At 42.6% G+C, this 21,924-nt stretch overlaps 1 protein-coding gene across 1 annotated transcript; it reads left to right on the forward strand.

Moving 5' to 3' along the window:
* The first annotated feature begins 7,749 nt into the window (after positions 1–7,749).
* MALSU1 (mitochondrial assembly of ribosomal large subunit 1) lies at positions 7,750–20,144 on the forward strand. Its single transcript, XM_032773885.2, is given in 7 exon segments — positions 7,750–7,761; positions 7,763–7,816; positions 7,818–7,905; positions 7,908–7,952; positions 11,773–11,951; positions 17,142–17,223; positions 19,444–20,144. Coding segments are annotated over 7 exon segments (618 nt in total). The 3' UTR covers positions 19,602–20,144.
* The last annotated feature ends 1,780 nt before the right edge of the window (positions 20,145–21,924 follow it).

The raw sequence follows: 21,924 nt of genomic DNA on the forward strand, positions 1-21,924 counted from the left end.
CATCAATCAACTTGATATCTAAGCACTAATTTAATTACAACTCATCATCAATGGAAGAACCAGTTCCATCTCTTAATCCAAACTAGAAGCTTTTTCAAAGTCTGGGAGTAGTTTAGTTAAACCAGCTGTGTCAAGTTGGAACAACTGGAGCACTATGACTCTGATAGCTATATGTATGGGGTCAGATCCTAACACCTGATAAAAGCTGGTTTAACTGGGTCATTGGGATTGCCTTGGTGTAGGGGAATCCCTACATGGTGTAGACCTGATGGAGCCCCCAAGACCTGGCACAGGGGTTATGTCAGGGGCATAGTCAGAACTCTACCATACTCAGTGATTCTTGGCTGAGGAAGTGCCCCATTGGGTATCACTGCAGCCAGGCATACAATAAAGCAGCCTTTAGGTAGCTCTAAGTTACTCCAGAGTTCAAGGAAGCTAAAGGTAACCTTTGCCTATTCCTAACCCCTCAGCTGAACTGAGTGGAGCTCTGATGCAGCTAAGAATCTGGCCCATGAGTTTTAAGGACCCAATACTTCAAACATTTACTAATAGGAGTAGAAAGTGTTGACAGGACAGGGCCCTTAGTTTGCATTTTTCTAGTACAAAATCGAGGAATATCATTTGGTAGTGCAGATGGGAGCTAAAACTACTAGTGGCACAGAACAGGGAGTATTGGTTCAGTGGCATGTTGATGGCACACCTTTCAAAAATTCAACAACTGCAACTTTAAGCCTTACAAAGAGAATTAGTGAAATACATTGTGTATTTACATGATCCTGCTTTTCAGGTTGAAAAAGGATAATAAAGATTAAGGTTTTAAATAAAAGTGGTTATGGATTTAGTGACAGGAAAGAGGACAGTTGTAATTTTTATGCATTTCCCTAACTTGCCTCAGGACACAGTTTTTAATAAAAACCTAGTATGAGTTCACTTCGGTTGCAATTGTATCACTTTTGAATCGCAGCTGAAGTGGGCTATTGGTGACCTAGGTTCTAAGCAGACAGCACGTTACTTCCCAGAGAATCCTATATGCTCTACAGGAACTCAGAGGTATCATCAGCTCTTATACAATAGGCAGCTTTCCGCCATGCTTAGAAAAGTAATACATTTTATACTTTAACCTGCGTATATGGAACATCTCAGAGAATCTTCCTTTACATCTCATATTAGGGGATTAAAGTTGACGTCTTTTTATTTTCTATCTTCTCTGCTGTAACGTCCAATAAATACATATTTGTTTTTATCTAATGGGATCTGATGCTGTATTGGACAATAAACTATCTGGAGATTTCAAACAGGATGTTACTTTTGTCTTGTAAGGAGATGTAGTCAAATGAGTGACCTAGTCAAATGAGTCATCTACTTACTGAGCACCAGGACAGTCGCTATTCCTAAGAGATGACCCAAAGGGACCTGCAGTTACACTGTAAATGTAAAGTGAATCAAAAGTAACAGGTGTCATCCCATTGCTTGTTTGGTAGTGGGAATCTAAGTCTCCTGCTGCACTTTTTCCTTTTAACCTTAACTAGAACAAAGACGCTAGCAACCTTAGGAGTGAGGCGAGCTTCCTCAGCAACTGGTCCATGACCATGGAACCCACTTCCAGAAGAGATCCAGAATAATCACGGAACTCAGCACCTTTAAAAGAAACAGCAGGAGATGAAGACTAAAACACACAAATGCTAGGAAATGTACAGTTCTAATGCAAGCCTTAGGAGAGCCACCATTAGCAAATATCTCTACCTCAAAAGGAGAGGGAATTCAAAGATGAATAAATCTCGTATTTGGAAACAAGATCATTTCAAACATGCCAGCAAGAATGAGTTGTATGACATGTTGCTGAGCAAGCTGGCTTTGAGTTACAGGAGTGCATTATTATTAACAAGCTTTTTAGAAAACAGAAGCACATATTTTTCATAGCAGCATAACTAAAAAAAATACCTCATCAGATTTAATATTTTTCATACAAAAGTCACATGTAGGCTGTGGCTAAGCATAAGAAAATTCCCTCCTTTCAGGCATTTCCTTAGACAGTTATAATGGAGTGAAAATTAGGGGTTAGAACAGATTTCCTCATCCATCCTTCCACTATGGGAGTGCTGTGACTCCAGCCTATGCTGTAACGTTAATCTTCCATTACCATGGAACTGGTATTCCCTAATATTCTATGCTAATGTATGCACATGAACTGTGAGATAAAGCCTCTCAAGCCGCAACAGGGAATAACGTGATAAGTGAACTTAGAAGCGCCCTCTAACCTTTAACTTCCTGGAGGAGGGGGGAATTGGATGCAGGCAGGTGGCGGGCAGAACAAAAGCAGATGTTTCTAGCTCATGCTTGAGTCTGCAGCAGCTTCAAGATATGTTTGAACCAAACAATTTCTTTAGCACAGACACACAATGAGGTGTCAATACTTCATGCTGCTAACTTTGGGTTGGGAGTGGGGGAGGAGTTTCCTTCAAAAGAAGAGGTGGCTTGGAATTATTTCCAGACTCATGAAATCTTTTATCTCAGAGATTGTTTCTTCTAAGTATCTTTTCACTCACTTCAGCCCAGTGACATATGCTGCCTTATGAACAAGTCTCATAACTGTAGGACTAATTTTCTTTTGCTCCTCTATAATTGGTGGCATTTGAGCCTATTTTGTTTTAGTAAATATGTGAGGGGGGGCCTCAGCATTAGCTGGACTCTGCTATACTTTCTGTTGTCATAAACTGCTGACATTTGTTTTTTTGACATTTGATTTCAGCCTGCCTTAGCAAGACTATTCTATATTATGCTAAGCATATTAATTAGCATTGCCTGTGCATTATATGACTATAAATTATTCATTTTTGTAGGCACCTATTATTCATAAAGTGCATAAACACATTCACATTATGCACAAAGAAATAACAAAAATTGTTTTTGTACCAACTGTGGCTTCCTACATGAGGCTGGATTGTTTGAAAGAGGGGTACAAAAAGTTTGAGTACATGATTATAGTCTGCACAAGACTTTTCTTTCCTTTGTTTTAGTATTCCAATTCCTGATCCTTTCCTTTTTCCAGTGAAAACACATAAATACAATTTTTTTCAGTCCAAAATAATTTCCAGAGCCTGGTATATTTGGTACTGTGTACTTTAACATCACAATGTATTACTAAATCAGTGTTATAATGCAGCTAAAGTGGCTATTCCAAAGTAGGCTGGAGGAAGCAGTGAAGATAGATGCTTTGGCCTGATTTTCTCAGCAGGGTGGTATTAAGCTTTGTCTACACAGGAGATTTGCCCTGATTCCAGCCTACTCTGGTCACTTACAGGTTTAAATTAGCATAAATGGTGAATTCTCTGTAACTTGAAGTCTTTAAATTATGATTTGAAGGCTTTAGTAACTCAGCCAGAGGGTATGGGTCTATTACAGGAATGGATGGGTGCGGTTCTGTGGCCTGCAACATGCAGGTCAGACTAAATGATCATGATAATCTCATCTGATCTTAAAGTCTATGAGTACCCAACCACCACATGTAAATGTTTTGCTTTTTAGTTTTATACTGTGCAGCCTAATTGCCTTGTAGTCTGATCCTATTATTATTATTTATTTAGTGCCATAGTTATGCATAGCACATGTTAAACGCACAGTATCCTCACAGAAATCACAAGCTAAACTGGGTTAGGACAAGCTATGAATTAGTCTGCAGATCACAGTGTATGTTGCAACAGCTGGGTGGTCTCCATTATTTAATCTGTCCCCAAGATTTGCAATCAGGCGACATACACCATGGTGATCAGCGTTGATCATTAAAGAGTCCAACAGACACTTCACAAGAGTAAGGCTGTTAATTCTGATGTGTTGGTCAAAGTGCAACTCTGATCATTTCATTCTGTTTATGTAAATCTACCCTATTAGTTCTCTTGGAAAATATATTCTTTTTCTTCCTAACCTACACCATAGTGTAGTGTTGCTGTGTACTTTTAAATAGTTGTTGTGTTTCACCCCAGAGTTAGTTACATTTCAGTGGTGGATAAAATAATACTTGCATAGAGTTGATATATCAATTTGTAAAGAGCTCTAGTTTCCTTCAAGAGCATCATTATTTTCAAAATGTATAGCAATGAAAGCAAAGGAGAAGAAAAACTGAGTTCTCAAACGATTATATTGTTTTTCTTTAAAGTGACAGCTTTACCTGATCCCACAAACCCTTACACATTTAGTCGTCACGCAAGTATTTCCATTAATGTTGAGAAGACTTACTTGCATGAGTAAGGATGACATATATGAACAAGAATTACAAGACTGGGCCTTCCAACATTAAGCAAAATGCAACATTTTATTAACTATCATAGAATCAAAAACTATTAGGGTTGGAAGAAACCTGAGGAGGTCATCTAGTCCAACCCCCTACTCAAAGCAGGACCAACACCAACTAAATCATCCCAGCCAGGGCTTTGTCAAGGCAGGGCTTAAAAACCTCTAAGGATCGCGATTCCACCACCTGCCTAGGTAACCCATTCCATTGTTTCACCACCTCCTAATAAAATAGTGTTTCCCAATATCCAACCCAGACCTCCCTCACTGCAACTTGAGACCACTGCGTCTTGTTCTGTTATGCACTATTATGCAACCCTTTCCACTACCATTGATGCTTTACTCCTAGTTCATAGAAAGCTCATAGTAATTTGTTTACCTATTTGAATAGATCAGAGTTTGCCAAAGAGCAGGTGTTATCAAAATATTATTGCTGGCTGAAATTTTCAAAGGCTTTAAGTTGAAATGGGGCCTTTTAATTAAAATTAAAGATTTAAAGAAAAATTAGGGCTTTTTGAGATTTTTTGTTGTTGTCTGCAAATAAATTTTTGCAGTATTTTCAATTTAAAAAAAATTGAGAAACGTTTACCAAATAATTTTAAAAAAACAGACAACGGTTCCACTTAGAACACTACTAAATAGAAACAACTTTGACATACATTTTCCAATTTTTTTGACCAGCTCCACAAAATATGTACTATGGGATGTTCCACAGAGGAGCACCCACCCATTTCAAATCACACAAGGTGAGCAATAGTGCTAAACTATTTATATGCTCTGGCTGTTTTTCAGGAACAAAGTATAAACATTGCAGACAACAGATCCTTTACATAAATCTGTTTGGCAAGTGTTTTTTGCTTCCTTTCTTTACTGGCCACAAAAAAGATTTTAGTTTTAAAAAATGGGGAACAAATGACTAGATTCTTCAGTCCCTTCCCCTCCATCTCTTCATCTTGCAGCACTCCTGGGAAACAGAGTTTATCACAGGTTAAAGTTAATATTTCTGATAAAATACTGGGAATATGTCACTGATTGTCAGTTCACATTTTCTTTTCTATCCCCATCCTGAAGGGAAACTGACTAACGTGGTTTCTTCTGCAGCTGTTAGTGCGGCTGCTCCTGCACAACCCAAGAACAATGAGAAAGGGAGAGATGCTAACAGCAGGGGACTGAGTCAGGGGGCAAAGATGGGAACTGTGTGCATGTGGGCAGCAGCAACGGCAGGGGTGGGAAGGGGAGTTTATTACCAACCCCAAGTGTTCAAAAATTATGAGTTGGTTGTCTCCCCCCCCCCACCAAAAAGCCTGAAGTTGGTTTATAAAGCCTGAAATATTTTTAAAAAAGAGTAAAGCTGAAGGTCTGGGGTATGTAGTTTCTCTCTGCTCTGTTCATTTTTTCAAACCATTTGGGGGCACTTGGGTGTAGTGATTAATGTGTCATGAAAGAGGGGCCGGGGATCAAGTGATTAGGTGCTGGGGCAAACAATTTTTTTACTTTCATAACTGATGTGGCAAGCCCAGAGGTGCCAGGGCTATGACATGTGGAGCTTAGAGATGGCAGGATTCAGCCCTGGCACAAATTAACACTGCTGCAACCCTCAGGGCTATAAACGTACTTTTATTGCTCGGCAAGCTGCCTGGCTCATACAATAATATGACTTCAGGAGCTGGGGCGGTCAGGAAAACACCCCTGGTTGTGAGACTCGCCCTACACCTGGTGGCACTGGCACTATTCCTCAGCATCCTCCTGCCACTGCCAAGGAGGCACACATGGCACCCCTGCAAAGGGCCTCACAATGCCCCAGGGGTCGGCAGCAGACTCCTTCCTGGCCTAGGCACTGATAGCCCCTGCAGCCCTTAACCGATGGCCCCTGGTGCCTGGTGCCGTAAGCAATGAGCTGGGGAAAGGTGCTAGCGTTACCATCTGGACAGTAATTGACTGGCCTAGCTAGGTGTTTTTTTAATGGATTTTGCCAGTTGCCAGAAAAATAATTTAGTCCATCCAGGGTTTTTTTTTTAAATGGGTCTAAAGCAGGGGTAGGCAACCTATGGCACGTGTGCCGAAGGCAGCACGCGGGCTGATTTTCAGTGGCACTAACACTGCCCGGGCCCTGGTCACCGGTCTAGGGAGAGCTGCATTTTAATTTAATTTTAAATGAAGCTTCTTAAACATTTTAAAACCCTTATTTACTTTACATATAACAATAGTTTAGTTATATATTATAGATTTATAGAAAGAGACCTTCTAAAAACGTTAAAATGTACTACTGGCACGTGAAACCTTAAATTAGTGTTGCCGGCCCAAAGTGCCTGAGAAGGGAGGGGGGCAACAGCAGGGGGGTCCGTTGCCCGGTGTGCACCACGCCAATAAACACACCAGGGTAGAGAAGCAAACTAAGTTTGTTTGAGATCTCAAAGTGGTGCTGGGAGACTTGGCATGCCTCAGATCCAGCACACCTAAAACAAGCAGTCTGTTCCTTTATATCCATGAGAACTTTTCTCGCTGACAAGCAAGCCCCCGTTTCCCCTCCCTCTTCTGTCCGGCTGCAGCATTCTTTTCTCACACACTTCTTTGTCTTCCCCCTCCCTCTTTCCTGTGCATGAGACTTGTATGGCTGTATCTAAAAGTGGGGCGACCTTTGACTTGCTTTAGCCTGCTCCAATGTATTAGCCAGGGAACTGGCGGTTACAATTCAAAACTTAAGCTGCTGACATTACATTTTAAGTTATGAACACCATTAGGTTACACAAAGTGTTAAACATAGAGGCACAATGGTTCACTTGAGGCCTACAACAGGAAGGCATCAATTGACACTCGCGATCTCCCCTTCCTGAGCTACCTGGTTTATCCTGGTGACACTCAAATTCAGGGGTGAACAAAATGCAGACTTGGGCAAGACTTCTGAAAGGCTGCCGACCCTGGGCCCTTAAGGATCTTGACATCATGATCACACAGGCTCAGCAGAGCGAATCGTCAAACGTTCTGTGTCCAACTGCCATGTCCCCGCTCAGCATAAACCGCTCAAGCCTGTTCCGGACACTACCGCGTCCAAACGCGCGCACAGCCTGGCGGCTTTGGCCCCGGGGAGCCAGGGGCCGGGTGCAAACGCGCTTCCTGTACAGTGACGTTGAGGGATGAGGGGGGTTGCCGTGGGGCAGGGGCTGGGCAGGTCAAAGGCGGTAACCCGAAGGCGGTGCCCGAGCCCTAGGGCGCCCAATGGCGATCAGAGACTAGAGGCAGCGAGCTCCGCTAATAGGGCGGGACCAATCCATCTGCCCCCGCCCAATCCAACCGTACTGCGCCTGCGCCGTTCCTCGGGCGGAAAGGAGACAGCGCGGCAGTCAAGTGGTCGGAGGCGGTTACTTAGCGGCAGCCCGTCAGTGAGGGGATCAGCCATGAGGCGTGGGCACTGGGAGGTTTCTCAAGAAGCGCCCGCCAGAGTTCCGTTCCGTGTCCGGCGACATGTGGCGGGGCCAGCCGCTGGCTGCGGGGGCTGATGCTGTCGGCGGCGAGGGGCTGCGGCCTGCGCCCCTGCCTGGGGCGGGCCGGGGGCCGCCGTGCGCTGCGCTCCCTGCTGGGCGGGGCTGGCGGGGGGGGGCCGGGTCGGCGGCGGGCCCAGCAGGTGCGGGCGGGCGGAGGAGCCGAGCAGGAGCGCAGAGCCCCAGGTACGGCGTGTGCCGGGCTGTGGGGCGAGGGCGCAGGTGACGACCCCGCCTTAGACACTGCTCGCCCCCTGCGCACCGTTCCCATCCCCTCCCCGGGCTGAGCCGCCCGTCCCCTGCCCTACACACCGCCCCCCAACCCCTCACCCCGCTCCTCCTATCCCACTAGGCGATGCCCGGCGTGGGGGATACCAATCCGCTGTACACTCCAACTCCAGCCCAGTTGAGGAGTTGAGGATTGGTTGCCCCTGCACTGAGCCAGACCTCCCCATCCATCCCCACCCTGCATGGGGGCCTAGCCTCGTGAGGGTGTCCAGCGAAATGTGCTTCAGGAAGCTCTGGGTACTGACCCAGGCAGATGGGGGTGCTGAGCAGTGCCAGTGAACTAACTGGAGAGAGCAAGTGAATGCGCACGTGGGTCAGTACATCCACACTGTCCTGCGGAACCTGGTTTGGGGCCGTCCAGCTGCTCCATGTTAGTGCTTCTGTAACTTGTGTCTGTGCAGTGGATTCTGGGCATCTGCCCCACAGCTTGCAGAAACACTGCATTCTGGGACATGTTAAAAGGTGGCTGGTGCACTCTAGACCAGCTAGTCCATGTCCATATCAACTCAGACAGAACAAGTCCCCAGACTTGTAGACAGCATCATCTCCCCATGTTCTAAGACCCATTTGGAGTAAACTGGCTGGGGCACTTCTTGGGTGTAAATGCAATGTATTCTAATTTCTTTATGGAAGAGAGAGCAAAATATTCTGTCACTTCAGTGGATGTGTGTAAATACTGTCTTAAAAACAGTCCCCATCCCCTACTCCATTGCCATGATGGGGGGGGGGGGAGGGTTCTGTCTCCCTTCCTCCTTTCCCAGAGAGGAAATCTTGACAGCTGTCTAAACACATACAGTGCTGGTGGTGTTATTTGACTCCACATATGATATATATGCATGACTCTAGTTTAAAGGCTAATTGTGATCCTAAGAATCTTCAGTGGGATCAGTCGTACTACTAAGGTCTGTCATTTCACACCACCAAGACCCTTCTTCCAATGAAACACAGTGTTTCACTGCTAGGAATTCAATACCTGTTCAGAATTAGTGTTTTTGTAAATAAAAAGCAAAGGAGGACTAGCAAGAATCTCCAACTCAAATGTAGATAAAATATTGTTACTGTAGATTCTGTAAAGATTCTGCAAGTTTGGGCAAGAACATACTATATAAATTGAACGTCCCTCTCCTCTGACCTGTGTGTCTTGGTTTTGTGACACAAAACCATCCCCACCCAGGCAAGCCAGTGGAATAGGGTTAAAATAGAACACAGGAAAAAAGGAAGAAAAATAAAACTGTTTCCTACAGTCAAAGATGACGGAGTAAAACTATTGGGTTTCAGGGTCATCTTTAGCTGTGGAGTCCAAATCTTTGAAGATGATTTGTATTTAATGTTTTATATGTACATTCAAATTCCTGCTGAGGACAGAGGCTTAAGGCTGGCAGAAAAGGGGGAGGATCAAAACATGAGTGGAGCATTATAGTGAAGTGTTCAAGTTAAATATAGCTTTTGATAGAGGCACAGGTATGTATACTGTACCAAGTTGTTTCACGCATCTTTGCTGAAGAAGATAACTCTTTTGCCACAGATGTAAGCCAGATCTCCCCTAGAAACTATTGTTGATGTAATATCAATGGGAGGAGGGTATGGTGAACCAGACACACTCATATTGAGGCTGATAGGTGATTAATATGAACTCAGCAACGCTCTGTTAATTTTACAGTTTCAGGTAGGGGAATAACATTGCATCTTACTGACAATAGAAACAGAAGTTGCTCTACCTAGTTAGATCTTAGCTACACACACAAATGATACCCATTTGAATACATCTGTTTAGAAACAAATTAGTTAAAACTGTCCATGCAATGAGGTTGCGCTGATCTGTGTCAGTTTCTGAATGGATATAGTTAAATTGGTCAGAGTGGGTCTGTAGAGAAGGCTCTATGGTCTGTTAGAAATGATGACATAAAGGCGAGATCAGGATACGATGGTAAGAATAGAAACTTTATAAGTAGGGCCCTACCAAATTCATGGTCCATTTCGGTTAATTTCACAGTGATAGCATTTTTAAAATTGTAAATTTAACGGTTTCAGATATTCAAATCTGAAATTTCAGTGTTGTAACTGCGGAGGTCCTGACCCAAAAGAGGGTTGTGTGTGTCACAAAGCTGTTGTAGGGCGTCATGGTATTGCTACCCTTACTTCTGTGCTGCTGCCTTCAGAGCTGGGCAGCTGTCTAGCAGCCGTGGAACTTCCTGCAGCCAGGTGAGGATCCCAGAGATGGGTCTGACCTGGCCCTGGGAGGGGCCTGTGCAGGGGAAGAGGAAGTCCTATCCCTCCCCAACCTGTTTGGGATTAGCAGCTGAAGCCCAGTGCACTGTATGAGCCCCTGGCAGAGGCAGCCATGGCCCTGCCCCTTCCTGGATCCAGGCCCAGTGTTTGGGAGCTAAAGGGGCCTTGGGCTGCCTGTATGTGGTGGGGGGACTGACCATGGGGCCCCTCTGATCACGGGGCCCTGGGCGGTAGCTCACCTGTAAGGCTAGCAATGTAATCCCCAACAGTGACAAACCCCAGCCTCCATACTATCCCATGCTCACTTCCGTGCTGCCTTCACTGGTGGTGGCCCTGCCTCCAGAGCTGGGCTTCCGGCCAGCTGCCGCCTTTCTTCAGCTGCCCAGCTCTGTGAAATCTGGTCTCCCTTACAATAGCCAGATTTCACCAGGGAGATCAGATTTCACGCTCTGTGACATGTTTTTCACAGCTATGAATGTGTTAGGACCCTGTTTATAAGATGACTTGTTTCCACACTGTGTGTGTTATGCTAGGTCAATTTTTGTATGTTTGTTTATCCTACTTACAATTTTATAGTGCACTTGTTACCATTTTGCCTGATGTCTCCTTATCACAGGCATTTTAGAACTTAACAGACATTGTTTTGAAATATGATATCCAATAATTACAAATAGTGACTTAGTTATCTCTTGTTAAGTCTTACAAGTCACCTAAAGAAACACTATCTTAATGCTTCCTGTCTACAGTAGAACCTCAGACTTACAAACACCTTGACTATGGAGGTGGTTTGTAACTCTGAACAAAACATTATGGTTGTTCTTTCAAAAGTGCACAACTGAACATTGACTTAATACAGATTTAGTACATTATTATCACAACCCCCTCGCATAGCGAATGTAATATGTGGAAGAAAAATGCTGCTTTTAACCATCTTTTAACCATTTAAATGAAACAAGCCCAGAAACAGTTTCCTTACCATGTCAGATCTTTTTAAAAAACTCTTTTTATTTTAGTAGTTTACTTTTAACACAGTACTGTACAGTATTTGCTTTTTGGGGGGGGTCTCTGCTGCTGCCTGATTGCATACTTCCGGTTCCAAATGAGGTGTGGCTTACCAATCCATGCGTAACTGGTGTTCACAACTCTTAGGTTCTACTGTAGCTGTCAGAGAAGTGTCTAGCTCACTGTGGATACTATATAAATAACTGATGTCTAGTAACAGAGTATTATTAACCATAAGCATCAGTTTAGTTCCCTGTTTTTACCTTCCAAGAGTTTGGTTTCTCACAGTATCATCATTCTAGCAACTGGAGTTCACATTTCAATCCTTGTTTTTAGCATCATCTCAAGTTCCAGAATGGCTGGCTACCATAGATTATAATTTGGTTCACCCTCACACTTCATTGTTTTTCAGTAAGTTTAAGTAGACAGTTTTTGTACTTTGTTTAAAAAGGGAAATCACAATTTGAAGTCATGTTCTTTGTTTCAGATCATGCTCTTTCCAAGTTCAATATTGATCTTATCATCTCTCTCCTGAGGCAAGAAAATGCTAGCAACATTTGTGTTATCCAGGTCCCTCCAGAAATGAGATACAGTGATTATTTTATAATTGTGAGCGGATCTTCTTCAAGACACATCCATGCTATGGCGCACTACATGCTGAAAATGGTAGGACAATTATTTTCACTCTTCACTTGCTTTAGATTCTGAATAATTTTAATTGGAAATGTATGTTGTGATATTTGCAAAAGTGAGAATTAAACATAGCAGTTATATAAATTTTATCTGTTAAAGTAACAACCAGACAAGGTGAGGTTTGTTGTTCTTATGCAGTATTACCCTTTGTACAAATAGGAGATGCTGAACCTAATCTGATTTCTTAGATAAGGAAATAAAGTGTAGACTGTGAACAGAGACCTCTATGAAGAAGGATGATGATTGCAGTACAGAGTTTTGTGGAATAAGAATTTGGGGCCCCAACACACACAGGATGGTAACTGGTGGTGGAGTGATAATTGTTCTGGTTATATGTGACATCCTAGAATGTTCAAAGGTTAAAATGCAGCTAAGTGATCTAAGCAAAAATGGCTTTATTACTTAAATACCATATTTCTTCAAAGGAAGGCATGGCCTTAAACACTGGAGTGTACAAATAAACAGAATCCCGCTCTGCTGTGGGTTGGAGAGCAGCAGTTTCATGGAATTGCCTTTACTTGCCTGACCCTAGAGCCATCCACTGGAAGTACTTGAGCTGGGATTGTGGCATCATACTCACCCCTTACTTTGTGGTGGTTGCTGACTAAGAATCTTCTTTGCTTTCCCATTGTGCTGAGTGGCAGCCCCATCTTCTTTGGAGCAGGGTTGTGCTTAGGGCACTTTTAAGAGTCCATGGCAGCATGGTAAAGGATGGATCTCGTGGGATCTGAGATTTAGGCGGTCATACTACTTTCCAGTTTTTCAGGGGAGATGAATCACACACATCCTAATGCTACAATGTGTTGGAAGCCTAGATGTGTAGACTCATTTTCTTGTCTTGTACCTGGTGTAAAAACCTGAACAGAGCTATAATGACCTGGCCCTAACTGTCTATGATTTGATTTTTCATAAGAGTGGGTGGGGCAAGTGTTCTGGCATCTTCCATAAAACAACCCTCCTATCTCTCTGTGAGAAGATCTAAAAGTGCTTGGATAGTGATATAATGGTTATTGACTTCGGAACAGGGATTCTGCAAACTGCTTTTGGATCTTACAGATTTCCCATCTCATAACACCTAAATCCTTCCTTAGTGCCTGGTTCTCAAAAATACTCAATTCTGTGAACCACAGTTTGAGTACTGCTGTTTTAGATCATCTTAAATTAAGTGCATATTACTTATGAAGCTTGCATGATTCATAGGCTACAGTTAGCTCCCTTTAAATGGCAATTGCTATAAAATTACACATTCCAAGGTTTGCTCCTGGGAGTTAGCTTTGTGCCTATCTAGAGGGAAAGGGAGAACAGCAGTCCTCCTTTAGTTGGAATTATTCTTATTAATCTCTTGCAGCACACAGCCTGTGCAAAATCTAGAAAGGAAATAGTCCATCTGCTCATCACATCTGAATCCTGGGAGCTTTTATTCTGGCTGGATTTTTGTATTGAAAACAAAGATGGGGTTGAAGAGGCTTATAGGATTACAGGTCTGCCCAAAAGATTTACAGCAGCTGGAGCAGCTTTCATGTCTTGTAATAGCCCGGTTTGCTCTTACTCATGCAGCACAGAGGATGTGTAACTTATAAGCTTCACCAGTGGTAGCTGTTGACACTAGCTTTGTATTCTACTTGCCCTTGCTGCTGATTCCCAGCTACAAACATCCAAAAGGTAAACCACAATTTTCCTTCTTATTCCCTATATTCGCCTTGGCCCTGGGGTCATAGTCATAGACTTTAAGGTCGGAAGGGACCATTGTGATAGTCTAGTCTGATCTCCTGCACAACACAGGCCACAGAATCTCACCCACCCACTCCTGTAACAAACCCCTAACCTATGTCTGAGCTACTGAAGCCCTCAAATCATGGTTTAAAGACTTCAAGGTGCAGAGAATCCTCCAGCAAGTGACCCGCACCCCATGCTGCAGAGGAAAGCGAACCCCCCCAAGGCCTTTGCCAATCTGCCTTGGAGGAAAATTCCTTCCCAACCCCAAATATGGTGATCAGCTAAACCCTGAGCATGTGGGCAAGACTCACCAGCTAGACACCCAGGAAAGAATTCTCTGTAGTAACTCAGATCCCACCCTCTCTAGTGTCCTATCACGGACCATTGGGCATATTTACCACTAATAGTCAAAGATCAATTAATTGCCAAAATTAGCTATCCCAGGGGTCGGCAACCTTTCAGAAGTGGTAGGCTCAGTCTTCATTTATTCACTCTAATTTATGGTTTTGTGTGCCAGTAATACATTTAATGTTTTTAGAAAGTGTCTGTCTCTAAGTCTGTAATGTCTAACTAAACTATTGTTGTATGGAAAGTAAATAAGGTTTTTAAAATGTTTAAGAAGCTTCATTTAAAATTAAATTAAAATGCAAGAGCCCCCCCGGACCGGGTGAGTGCCACTGAAAATCAGCTCGCGTGCCGCAAGTTGCCTACCCCTGGACTATCCCATCCCCTCCATAAACTTATCAAGCTTAGTCATGAAGCTGGATATGTCTTTTGCCCCCACTGCTCCCCTTGGAAGGCTGTTCCAGAACTTCACTCCTCTGATTATAAACCTTTGTCTAATTTCAAGTCTGAACTTCCTGATGGTGGGTTCCTCAGTCTGACATTGATCACTTAGGCATTTGGGTTCTTTCTAACCCCCACCCACCCACACACTTTACCTCTCCTTTTTTCCCACCTGAATCTCCAGTTCCCAATCATCCTATTCACTCACTCCTTGCTGTTGTCTGTTTTTCTTCCAAAATGGTGGGTTTTAACAGTGAGAAGTAGGACTGGAAGAGTAGAGCTGAACTCTGTTTTGTTAAGCCCCAACCTAGGGGCACCTGTGTTAGTGCCATACACCATTCATCATTGCAAGCAGGCATTCATATTGATGTGATTTAACATACTAAATTGAATACTTACCCTGCATTACCTCATTTGCATGGTAACTATGATAGCAGTCAGTCCTGCTGTTTCCATGTCCCCCTACGGACAGCAGTGCCTTTTCACCTAAAGTCTAGGGAGTCGCCTTTTCTATCCTTCCTCTCTACCCTAATGGAAAGAGCTTCTTGTCTCTGGGCTGCAGCCTTATCCTCCCCCTGGTGGCTACTGTCTGTCGCATCAGGTCTGTACTACTGAGCAGAAGCTCTACAGGAGGAGGAAGTCCCTGTGAGAGGGGAGAGCCTCGGAAGAGATTTGGGCTCCCCTTTTCTGGGTAACTTGAAAAAGGTGGAATTTGAGCAGCCACTTGAGCATCCACAAAAGAATGCCTGAAAGTGGAAGTCTTCTGGACAAACCACAGGTTTTAACAAACATGAGACAGCTTGGGACAAGAGAGCATGGTAGCTAGTTAGGTCCATTTCTTCTTCCATCCCCACCTTCAAATGCATTTGTGAGTGAGCCCAGATCTTCTAAACTGCATGGTGACTACTATTTACCTTTTTTTTTTTAAGTCACAGGGCAGGTGCACTTGGGAGCCTAAATCTTAGTCTTGCCCTACTGCAGCTTTGGCTTATCTTTCAGTGAGACATTTTAAAAAGCCCTAATACCTCAACTCAACCTTTCCACACATTGCTACCCACTTAGCAGCGTGTGCTGACCCTTGCTTTAGTTTAGGCAAAAATGCAGCTAGTATTTCAACAGCTAAAGACCGACTGGGATAATATTAGAAGTTATATGCTGTCAAGCAAGGCAAATGGCTTATCCTTTACTGGGATGTGTTATACCACTTATTACCTTCAATTTTTGCTTGTAACTTTCTAAGCATAGGCCCTTTACCATCTTGGGTGTCTGTACACTACCAAAACCAATAAGGACTGCATTTGTGATACCATTTTCCTATTGTCAAGTATCAGAGGGGTAGCCGTGTTAATATACACCATCATATGCCAGCAGTGCCCCTCTATGTACATCGGCCAAACTGGACAGTCTCTACAGAAAAGGATAAATGGACAAAAATCAGATATTAGGAATGGCAATATACAAAAACCTGTAGGAGAGCACTTCAGCCTCCCTGGCCATACTATCGCAGACCTTAAGGTAGCCATCCTGCAGCAAAAAACCTTCAGGACTAGACTTCAAAGAGAAACTGCTGAGCTTCAGTTCATCTGCAAATTTGACACCAAGGGGGGGGGGGGGGGGGGGGGGGGGGGGGGGGGGGGGGGCGGGGGGGGGGGGGGGGGGGGGGGGGGGGGGGGGGGGGGGGGGGGGGGGGGGGGGGGGGGGGGGGGGGGGGGGGGGGGGGGGGGGGGGGGGGGGTCCCTTGGTTTTCACACCTCAACTGCTAGAACAGGGCCTCATCCTCCCTGATTGAACTAACCTCATTATCTCTAGCTTGCTTACTTATATATACCTGCCCCTGGAAATTTCCACTACATGTATCTGCCGAAGTGGGTATTCACCCATGAAAACTCATGCTCCAAAACATCTGTTAGTCTATAAGGTGGCACAGGATTCTTTGCTGCTTTTACATTTTCCTGTTGAAGTCAGACCCCCTCCCTAACCAGCTAGACCTATCTGCTGATTTCCTCAGCCCTATTTGCATGTAGTTGTTTTCATAGTTTATTAAGGCCAGAAGAGACAACTGTAATCCTCCAGCCTAATCACCTGCATAACAGGGCATAGAATTTCATTAAGTAATTGTTCACTTAAACCCCGTAACTTTTGGGTGAACTACAACCTACTTTTTAGAAAGGCATCCAGAATTAAAGACTTCAAAGGGAGAATTTACTATGTTCTTTAGGCAGCTGTTCCAATGGGTAATTTCGCTCATTGCTAATATTTACATCTTATTTCCAGTTTACGTTTTTCTACCTTTAACTTCTGGTCGTTGGATTGTTTATTTCTTTGTCTCCTAGAAAAGAGAAATCATCCAGTAGTTCTTTACAGACTATGATCGTCACCTTTTTAACTTCTTTTCAATAAGCAAAATAGATGAAGCTCCTTGAAAGGGATCATCATGTTTTCCAGACCGTATTCTTTAATCTCTCTTCCAAATTTAACATCCTTTTGAAAGCACAGACACCAAAACTGGGTGTAGATTCCAGTAGCCGTTTCACCAGTGACATATTCAAAGTTTATTTCTTAGACAATTTGTCAGGCTTTAGCTGCCTGATAGGCTTCAACACTTTAGAATGAACATTTGGACGTATCTGTCTTCACACTGATTTGCTGCTTCTTTTACAGTACAAGCAGCTGAAACAAGAAAATGATCCTCACATTCAGATTGAAGGGAAAGACACAGATGACTGGATGTGCATTGATTTTGGTAAATATTTACAAATTTCACAGACCTAGTTCTATGTGAGCCATGTGTTGAGGGCAGCATTTCACTGGTAAAATCTAGTTGCTGCAGTTAGGTCCTAATACGTAGCTCCAAGTATAATTGTATTGCCTGAACTCCATTGAGTCCTCCCCCACTGAGTTTCATAGGAGAACATTGGCATTGAACACTGGCGTAACAACTCTGCAGTAGCTTAAAAATAATTCTTAATTCTCAGAGTGAGGATCAAAAGTTGTGGAAGGAGATATGCAAGGATGTTTCAATAATTATACATTTCTCTAAATGTTAATTTCATCGTATAAACCCTATTATTCAATTGATGGCTTTTTTTTGCCTCGATTAGCAGTACTTTACTACTAAATTCAGACTCTCACTGTTCAACTAATGCCAAGATTCTGGCTAATAGATTCTTAATACTTAAAGAATTGCAATGCATTTCCCTGTTCCTCTAATAAATATACAATTTTCTGGTGAATGTGTTCAAGTGAGAGGAACCGGATCTATCATTTTAAAAGCGGTATGTCAAAGTATGCAACAATGAAATGATAATTATGACTTAAGTCTGGACAAACTTTGTTCCCTAGAGTACAACTCCAGAGATGGCTAGGTGGAGTTGGCTTTCTTAAGTATTATTGCTGGACAATAGTACACTAGTGAGACATCCTATGCAAACACTAATTCAATGAGATTTTGAGCTTTAAAATCAGTGATCAGAAACTTTGACATCTCCTTTAAAAGTGTCTTATACTGAGAAATGTGAATCCTACATTATGTACAGGGTAATGATTTCTGATTGACTTAGTTTATAAAATTAATTCTACACACTTTCACATAGCAGTTTTTGCACAGTGTTCACATTTACATAGACTTTGTTTGAAATTCATGTAAGGCATTTTTTCCCCATACAACTTTTATAAGGTAGCTGAACATATAACATCCTTTCTGCTAGTGTCTTGTGGGTCTGTTTCATTTTCACGTGTTAAATTTGATCAGCACTTTATGTCCCTCTCCCTATTTCACAAAAAGATCAGTCTTCTGCAAGCCAACTGAAAAGCCTAAAGAGTAAACAGATGTTTTACATAATTTACTAGGGACTTGTTAATCTGAATGTAGTTAACCACTGTTTTAGAATGTAGTTATCAACCAAGGATCCGGGGCCCCCTAAGGGGCTGAGAGCAGGTTTCAGGGGGTCTGCCAAGCAAGGCCAGTATTAAGATTCACTGGCGCCCAGGGCAGAAAGCTCAAGTCCCACTGCATGGGGCTGAGCCCTTGCACCTGGGACTGAAGTCAAAGCCTGAGCAACTTAGTTTCCTGGGGGCCTCAGGCAATTGCCTTCCTTGCTACCCCATAATGCAGTCCTGCTTTTATATGCAGAAAACTAGTTGTTGTGGCACAGGTGGGCCATGGGTTTTTTATATTATGCTGGGGAAGTCTCAGAAAAATACCTGCACGGAGTTATAATGACCTGACCCTAACTGTCTCTGATTTGATTTTTCGGAAGAGTGGGGCAAGCGTTCGGGCCTCTTCCATAAAACATAACCCTTCTGTCTCTGTTTGAAAAGTTTAAACTGCATTGGCAAGGTTATTCTATTTTATAGACTTGAATACACCCATATTTTGTAACTACACATTGGGCATTATAATGTGCTTACACCATTTCAGAGCAAGGTGCCTGTCTTTTCAGATTTCCACATTACAGTCAAAACCTACATAATGTGGTAGAATGTTGTGTATTCTAAGGGATGTAGAATAAATGGGTGTTTTGTTCAACTTATATTGAATTTATATATGTTAAACATTCATATTATATATACTCAATTTATACACACAGCCCACACTAGAAATGAGTTTGTATCACTGGAAGTTAGATGTTACAGCTCTTGCTGCTAGCCCTGGACATAATCAGGATAAAATACCAACATCTTTGGAACATTTGTAAGTACAGAAAGGTAGTATAGGTCGCTGTTGTTTTTTAAGATTCATTATAATTGGGTGCAGTATATTAGCATTCCATAAAGGATATGAAAGTGTTGCAAAAAAGTTACATTTTTCTGTAAAAAGTGTAGCATACATGTTGGTGTGGTGAAAATATTTTTGGCAACTTAAATAATGTTTTCACCCCTCTTAGCCATAAGGCTGAGAAGCGAAATTTAACCTGTATGTGTGTCCATTTTTGGCTTTATTGTATCTTTCTGTCCTGTACAGGTAGCATAGTGATCCATTTCATGCTTCCAGAGACACGAGAGATTTATGAGTTGGAAAAGTTATGGACTCTCCGTTCTTATGATGACCAGTTAGTACAGATGGTTCCAGAGTCATTACCAGAAGACTTCATTGTTGGACTCACTCACGACCAGCAGTGATCACAATCTTTTCTTCATGAAAGGAATACATACAAATAATGGAGTTAGAGCACTCACCACTTCAGGATTAAAGAATAAAACAAGCAATTTCTTCGGTTACTTCTGGGGAGAGGGGACATAGCAAAGAGCCACTGTGCTCGAATGCCCCTCCATTGTTGTGCAGTGAGTGAGGGGCTAGGCTTACAGCAATACAGCTGTAAGACACAAAGTACCTAATTGAATCTGTCTGGAATTGTGGGTATTATGATTTAAGCCCCCTTGTTCTTCCAGAAGTGCAGGGAGACCTTGTGACTGAAGTAGTCAGCATCTCAGATGAAGCTGTAAGTTCAAGTATACTGAGTTAGGAGGAGGAGTAACAGCTATTTGAATAGTAGAGACAGTTGACATGAAACTCAGTTTAAAAGGAACTTCAGGTACTATACTTGCCCCTGAATCTTCCTACCACTGTTTTGGTATTAAAACCAAAGTATCTCCCTCTGCTGTTGCTGTATGTGAAAGTGAAAACCCCTCTTTCCTTCAATAATCAAGGTGTTATGTAAATTACATTGGTTTGAAGGTTAATTTTACTATGTCCCTTTAACACCATTTATAGGCACAGATCCATAGTGCGTAGAGCCCAAGCCTTGTTCAATTTGAGGTTAAAGTAAAGTACAAGTAGGGGAAGCAAAGTAGTACTGAGACAGGCTCATTTATACTGATTGTTAGCGTGGGGCAAGCTAAGGTGTAAATCTACAGCACTGTACTAACATGCCATGCACTAAGAGATGCAAAGTGCATGCTGATGTACTGCTGTTTGAAATGGTTTCTGTGGGTGGCAGACTAGAATGCTGTAGATGTATAGCCTGGCTTGCTGTGCATTAACTGATCACATAGGTGTGCCTTAAAGGAGATTTTATGATAAAGTAAGGAGATGTACCTAGAACCAAACAGCTCCTGTGCAATTTAACCTAACATTTTCTCAAATGCTTGAACGTGAAAAGAAAACTCTACACATTCAGCAGAAGGAAGAAACTTGGAAAGCAATGCTTAAAACCATTCTGGCTAATACTGAGCTTTGCCTAGCAGATATGTCCAAATCGATTCCAAAGGGGTACCTTGAAGTCATTAAGGTAGGGAAAGGCCACTAATTTAAGAAAGGAGGGGGAGAGGAGTAAAGAGGAGATGGGCCAGTTCTATTAAACAGCACTGAAGAGGCAGAAAATGATTTTGGGAAAAGCAATATTATAAATAACTTGATGCTTTTTAAACAAATACTGTGCTCTTGAAGCTAGACATTCCACCTATGGTATAGTTTGCTATTCTGTAACAATTAACTGAGGCTCACTTGTGCTCAGAATTGATGACATGTTCTACAGTACTGTGATGCTGTGCTTTCTGGATGCCTTCTGGTGTTTTCAAAGCACCCAGTCCAAAGAGAATTTCAGATTACTTATTATGAGAGTTTCCTTTCAATATTTTGCCAATAAAATCTGCTCTTATGTGAAACAAATTGAAGTAGAAATTTAATCTCTCCATGAGGCATCCCCAGCTTTAGTCAAAACACACAACAGGGTGAATGAACCAAGAGTTCTGACAGGTATTGTACAAAACGACATTGAAATCTGAGTACTAGCGCAAAGACAGCCACAGTTAGCTCTTAGCCCCAAACAGTACCACAAAGCTGCTATTGCAGGCATACAAGTAGAAATTACACAAGGTGTAGTTGCATTAAAAAACTATGCAACTGTTGGGCTACACTTTAGCTATAAAGCCAATGCAATTTTGGAATGTATGCAGGTACTCGTCACCTACCTTGGAGGTGATCATGTAGCATTAGCATGGTGTCCTTGTCCTATGAATGGCAGAGTTCTAACACCAACATAGCAGACAACTCAGACAAAACTAGCTATTGATCAAAACAAAAATCAGCCCTAAATGCAGGAGCTAATGATTAATAAACACTAGGCACAATGAAGTTTAACTTGAGAGACTTATCACAATAACTGTTCATAGAAATGCTAGTAAGGATGCCTTTGGCAAGATTTTCTGTAACATGATGAAAAGTCTGCAGATTGCTTTTTTGATATGCCTCAGATTACAAGGTATGAGCCTGTCCTAATCTACGTTGTATTTGTCTTTATGGCTACTTTAACACTGTTAGGTTTAGAACCCTTCCAAGATTCACACGTAGCACTAGATGAGTAGTAAGGAGTGGAAGTGACTAAGTATTTATTAGACCACTGAATATGTATTAAACTCTTGATGGACACTTGTCTTCTGTCCATCGTAAATAGTTTGAAAAGCAGTAGCTTGTTAAATAGAAAGACCTTTCCTAAAGATGCAT

The sequence above is a fragment of the Chelonoidis abingdonii genome, chromosome 2, assembly GCF_003597395.2.
Source record: "Chelonoidis abingdonii isolate Lonesome George chromosome 2, CheloAbing_2.0, whole genome shotgun sequence".
In the NCBI taxonomy this organism is placed as follows: Eukaryota; Metazoa; Chordata; order Testudines; family Testudinidae; genus Chelonoidis; species Chelonoidis abingdonii.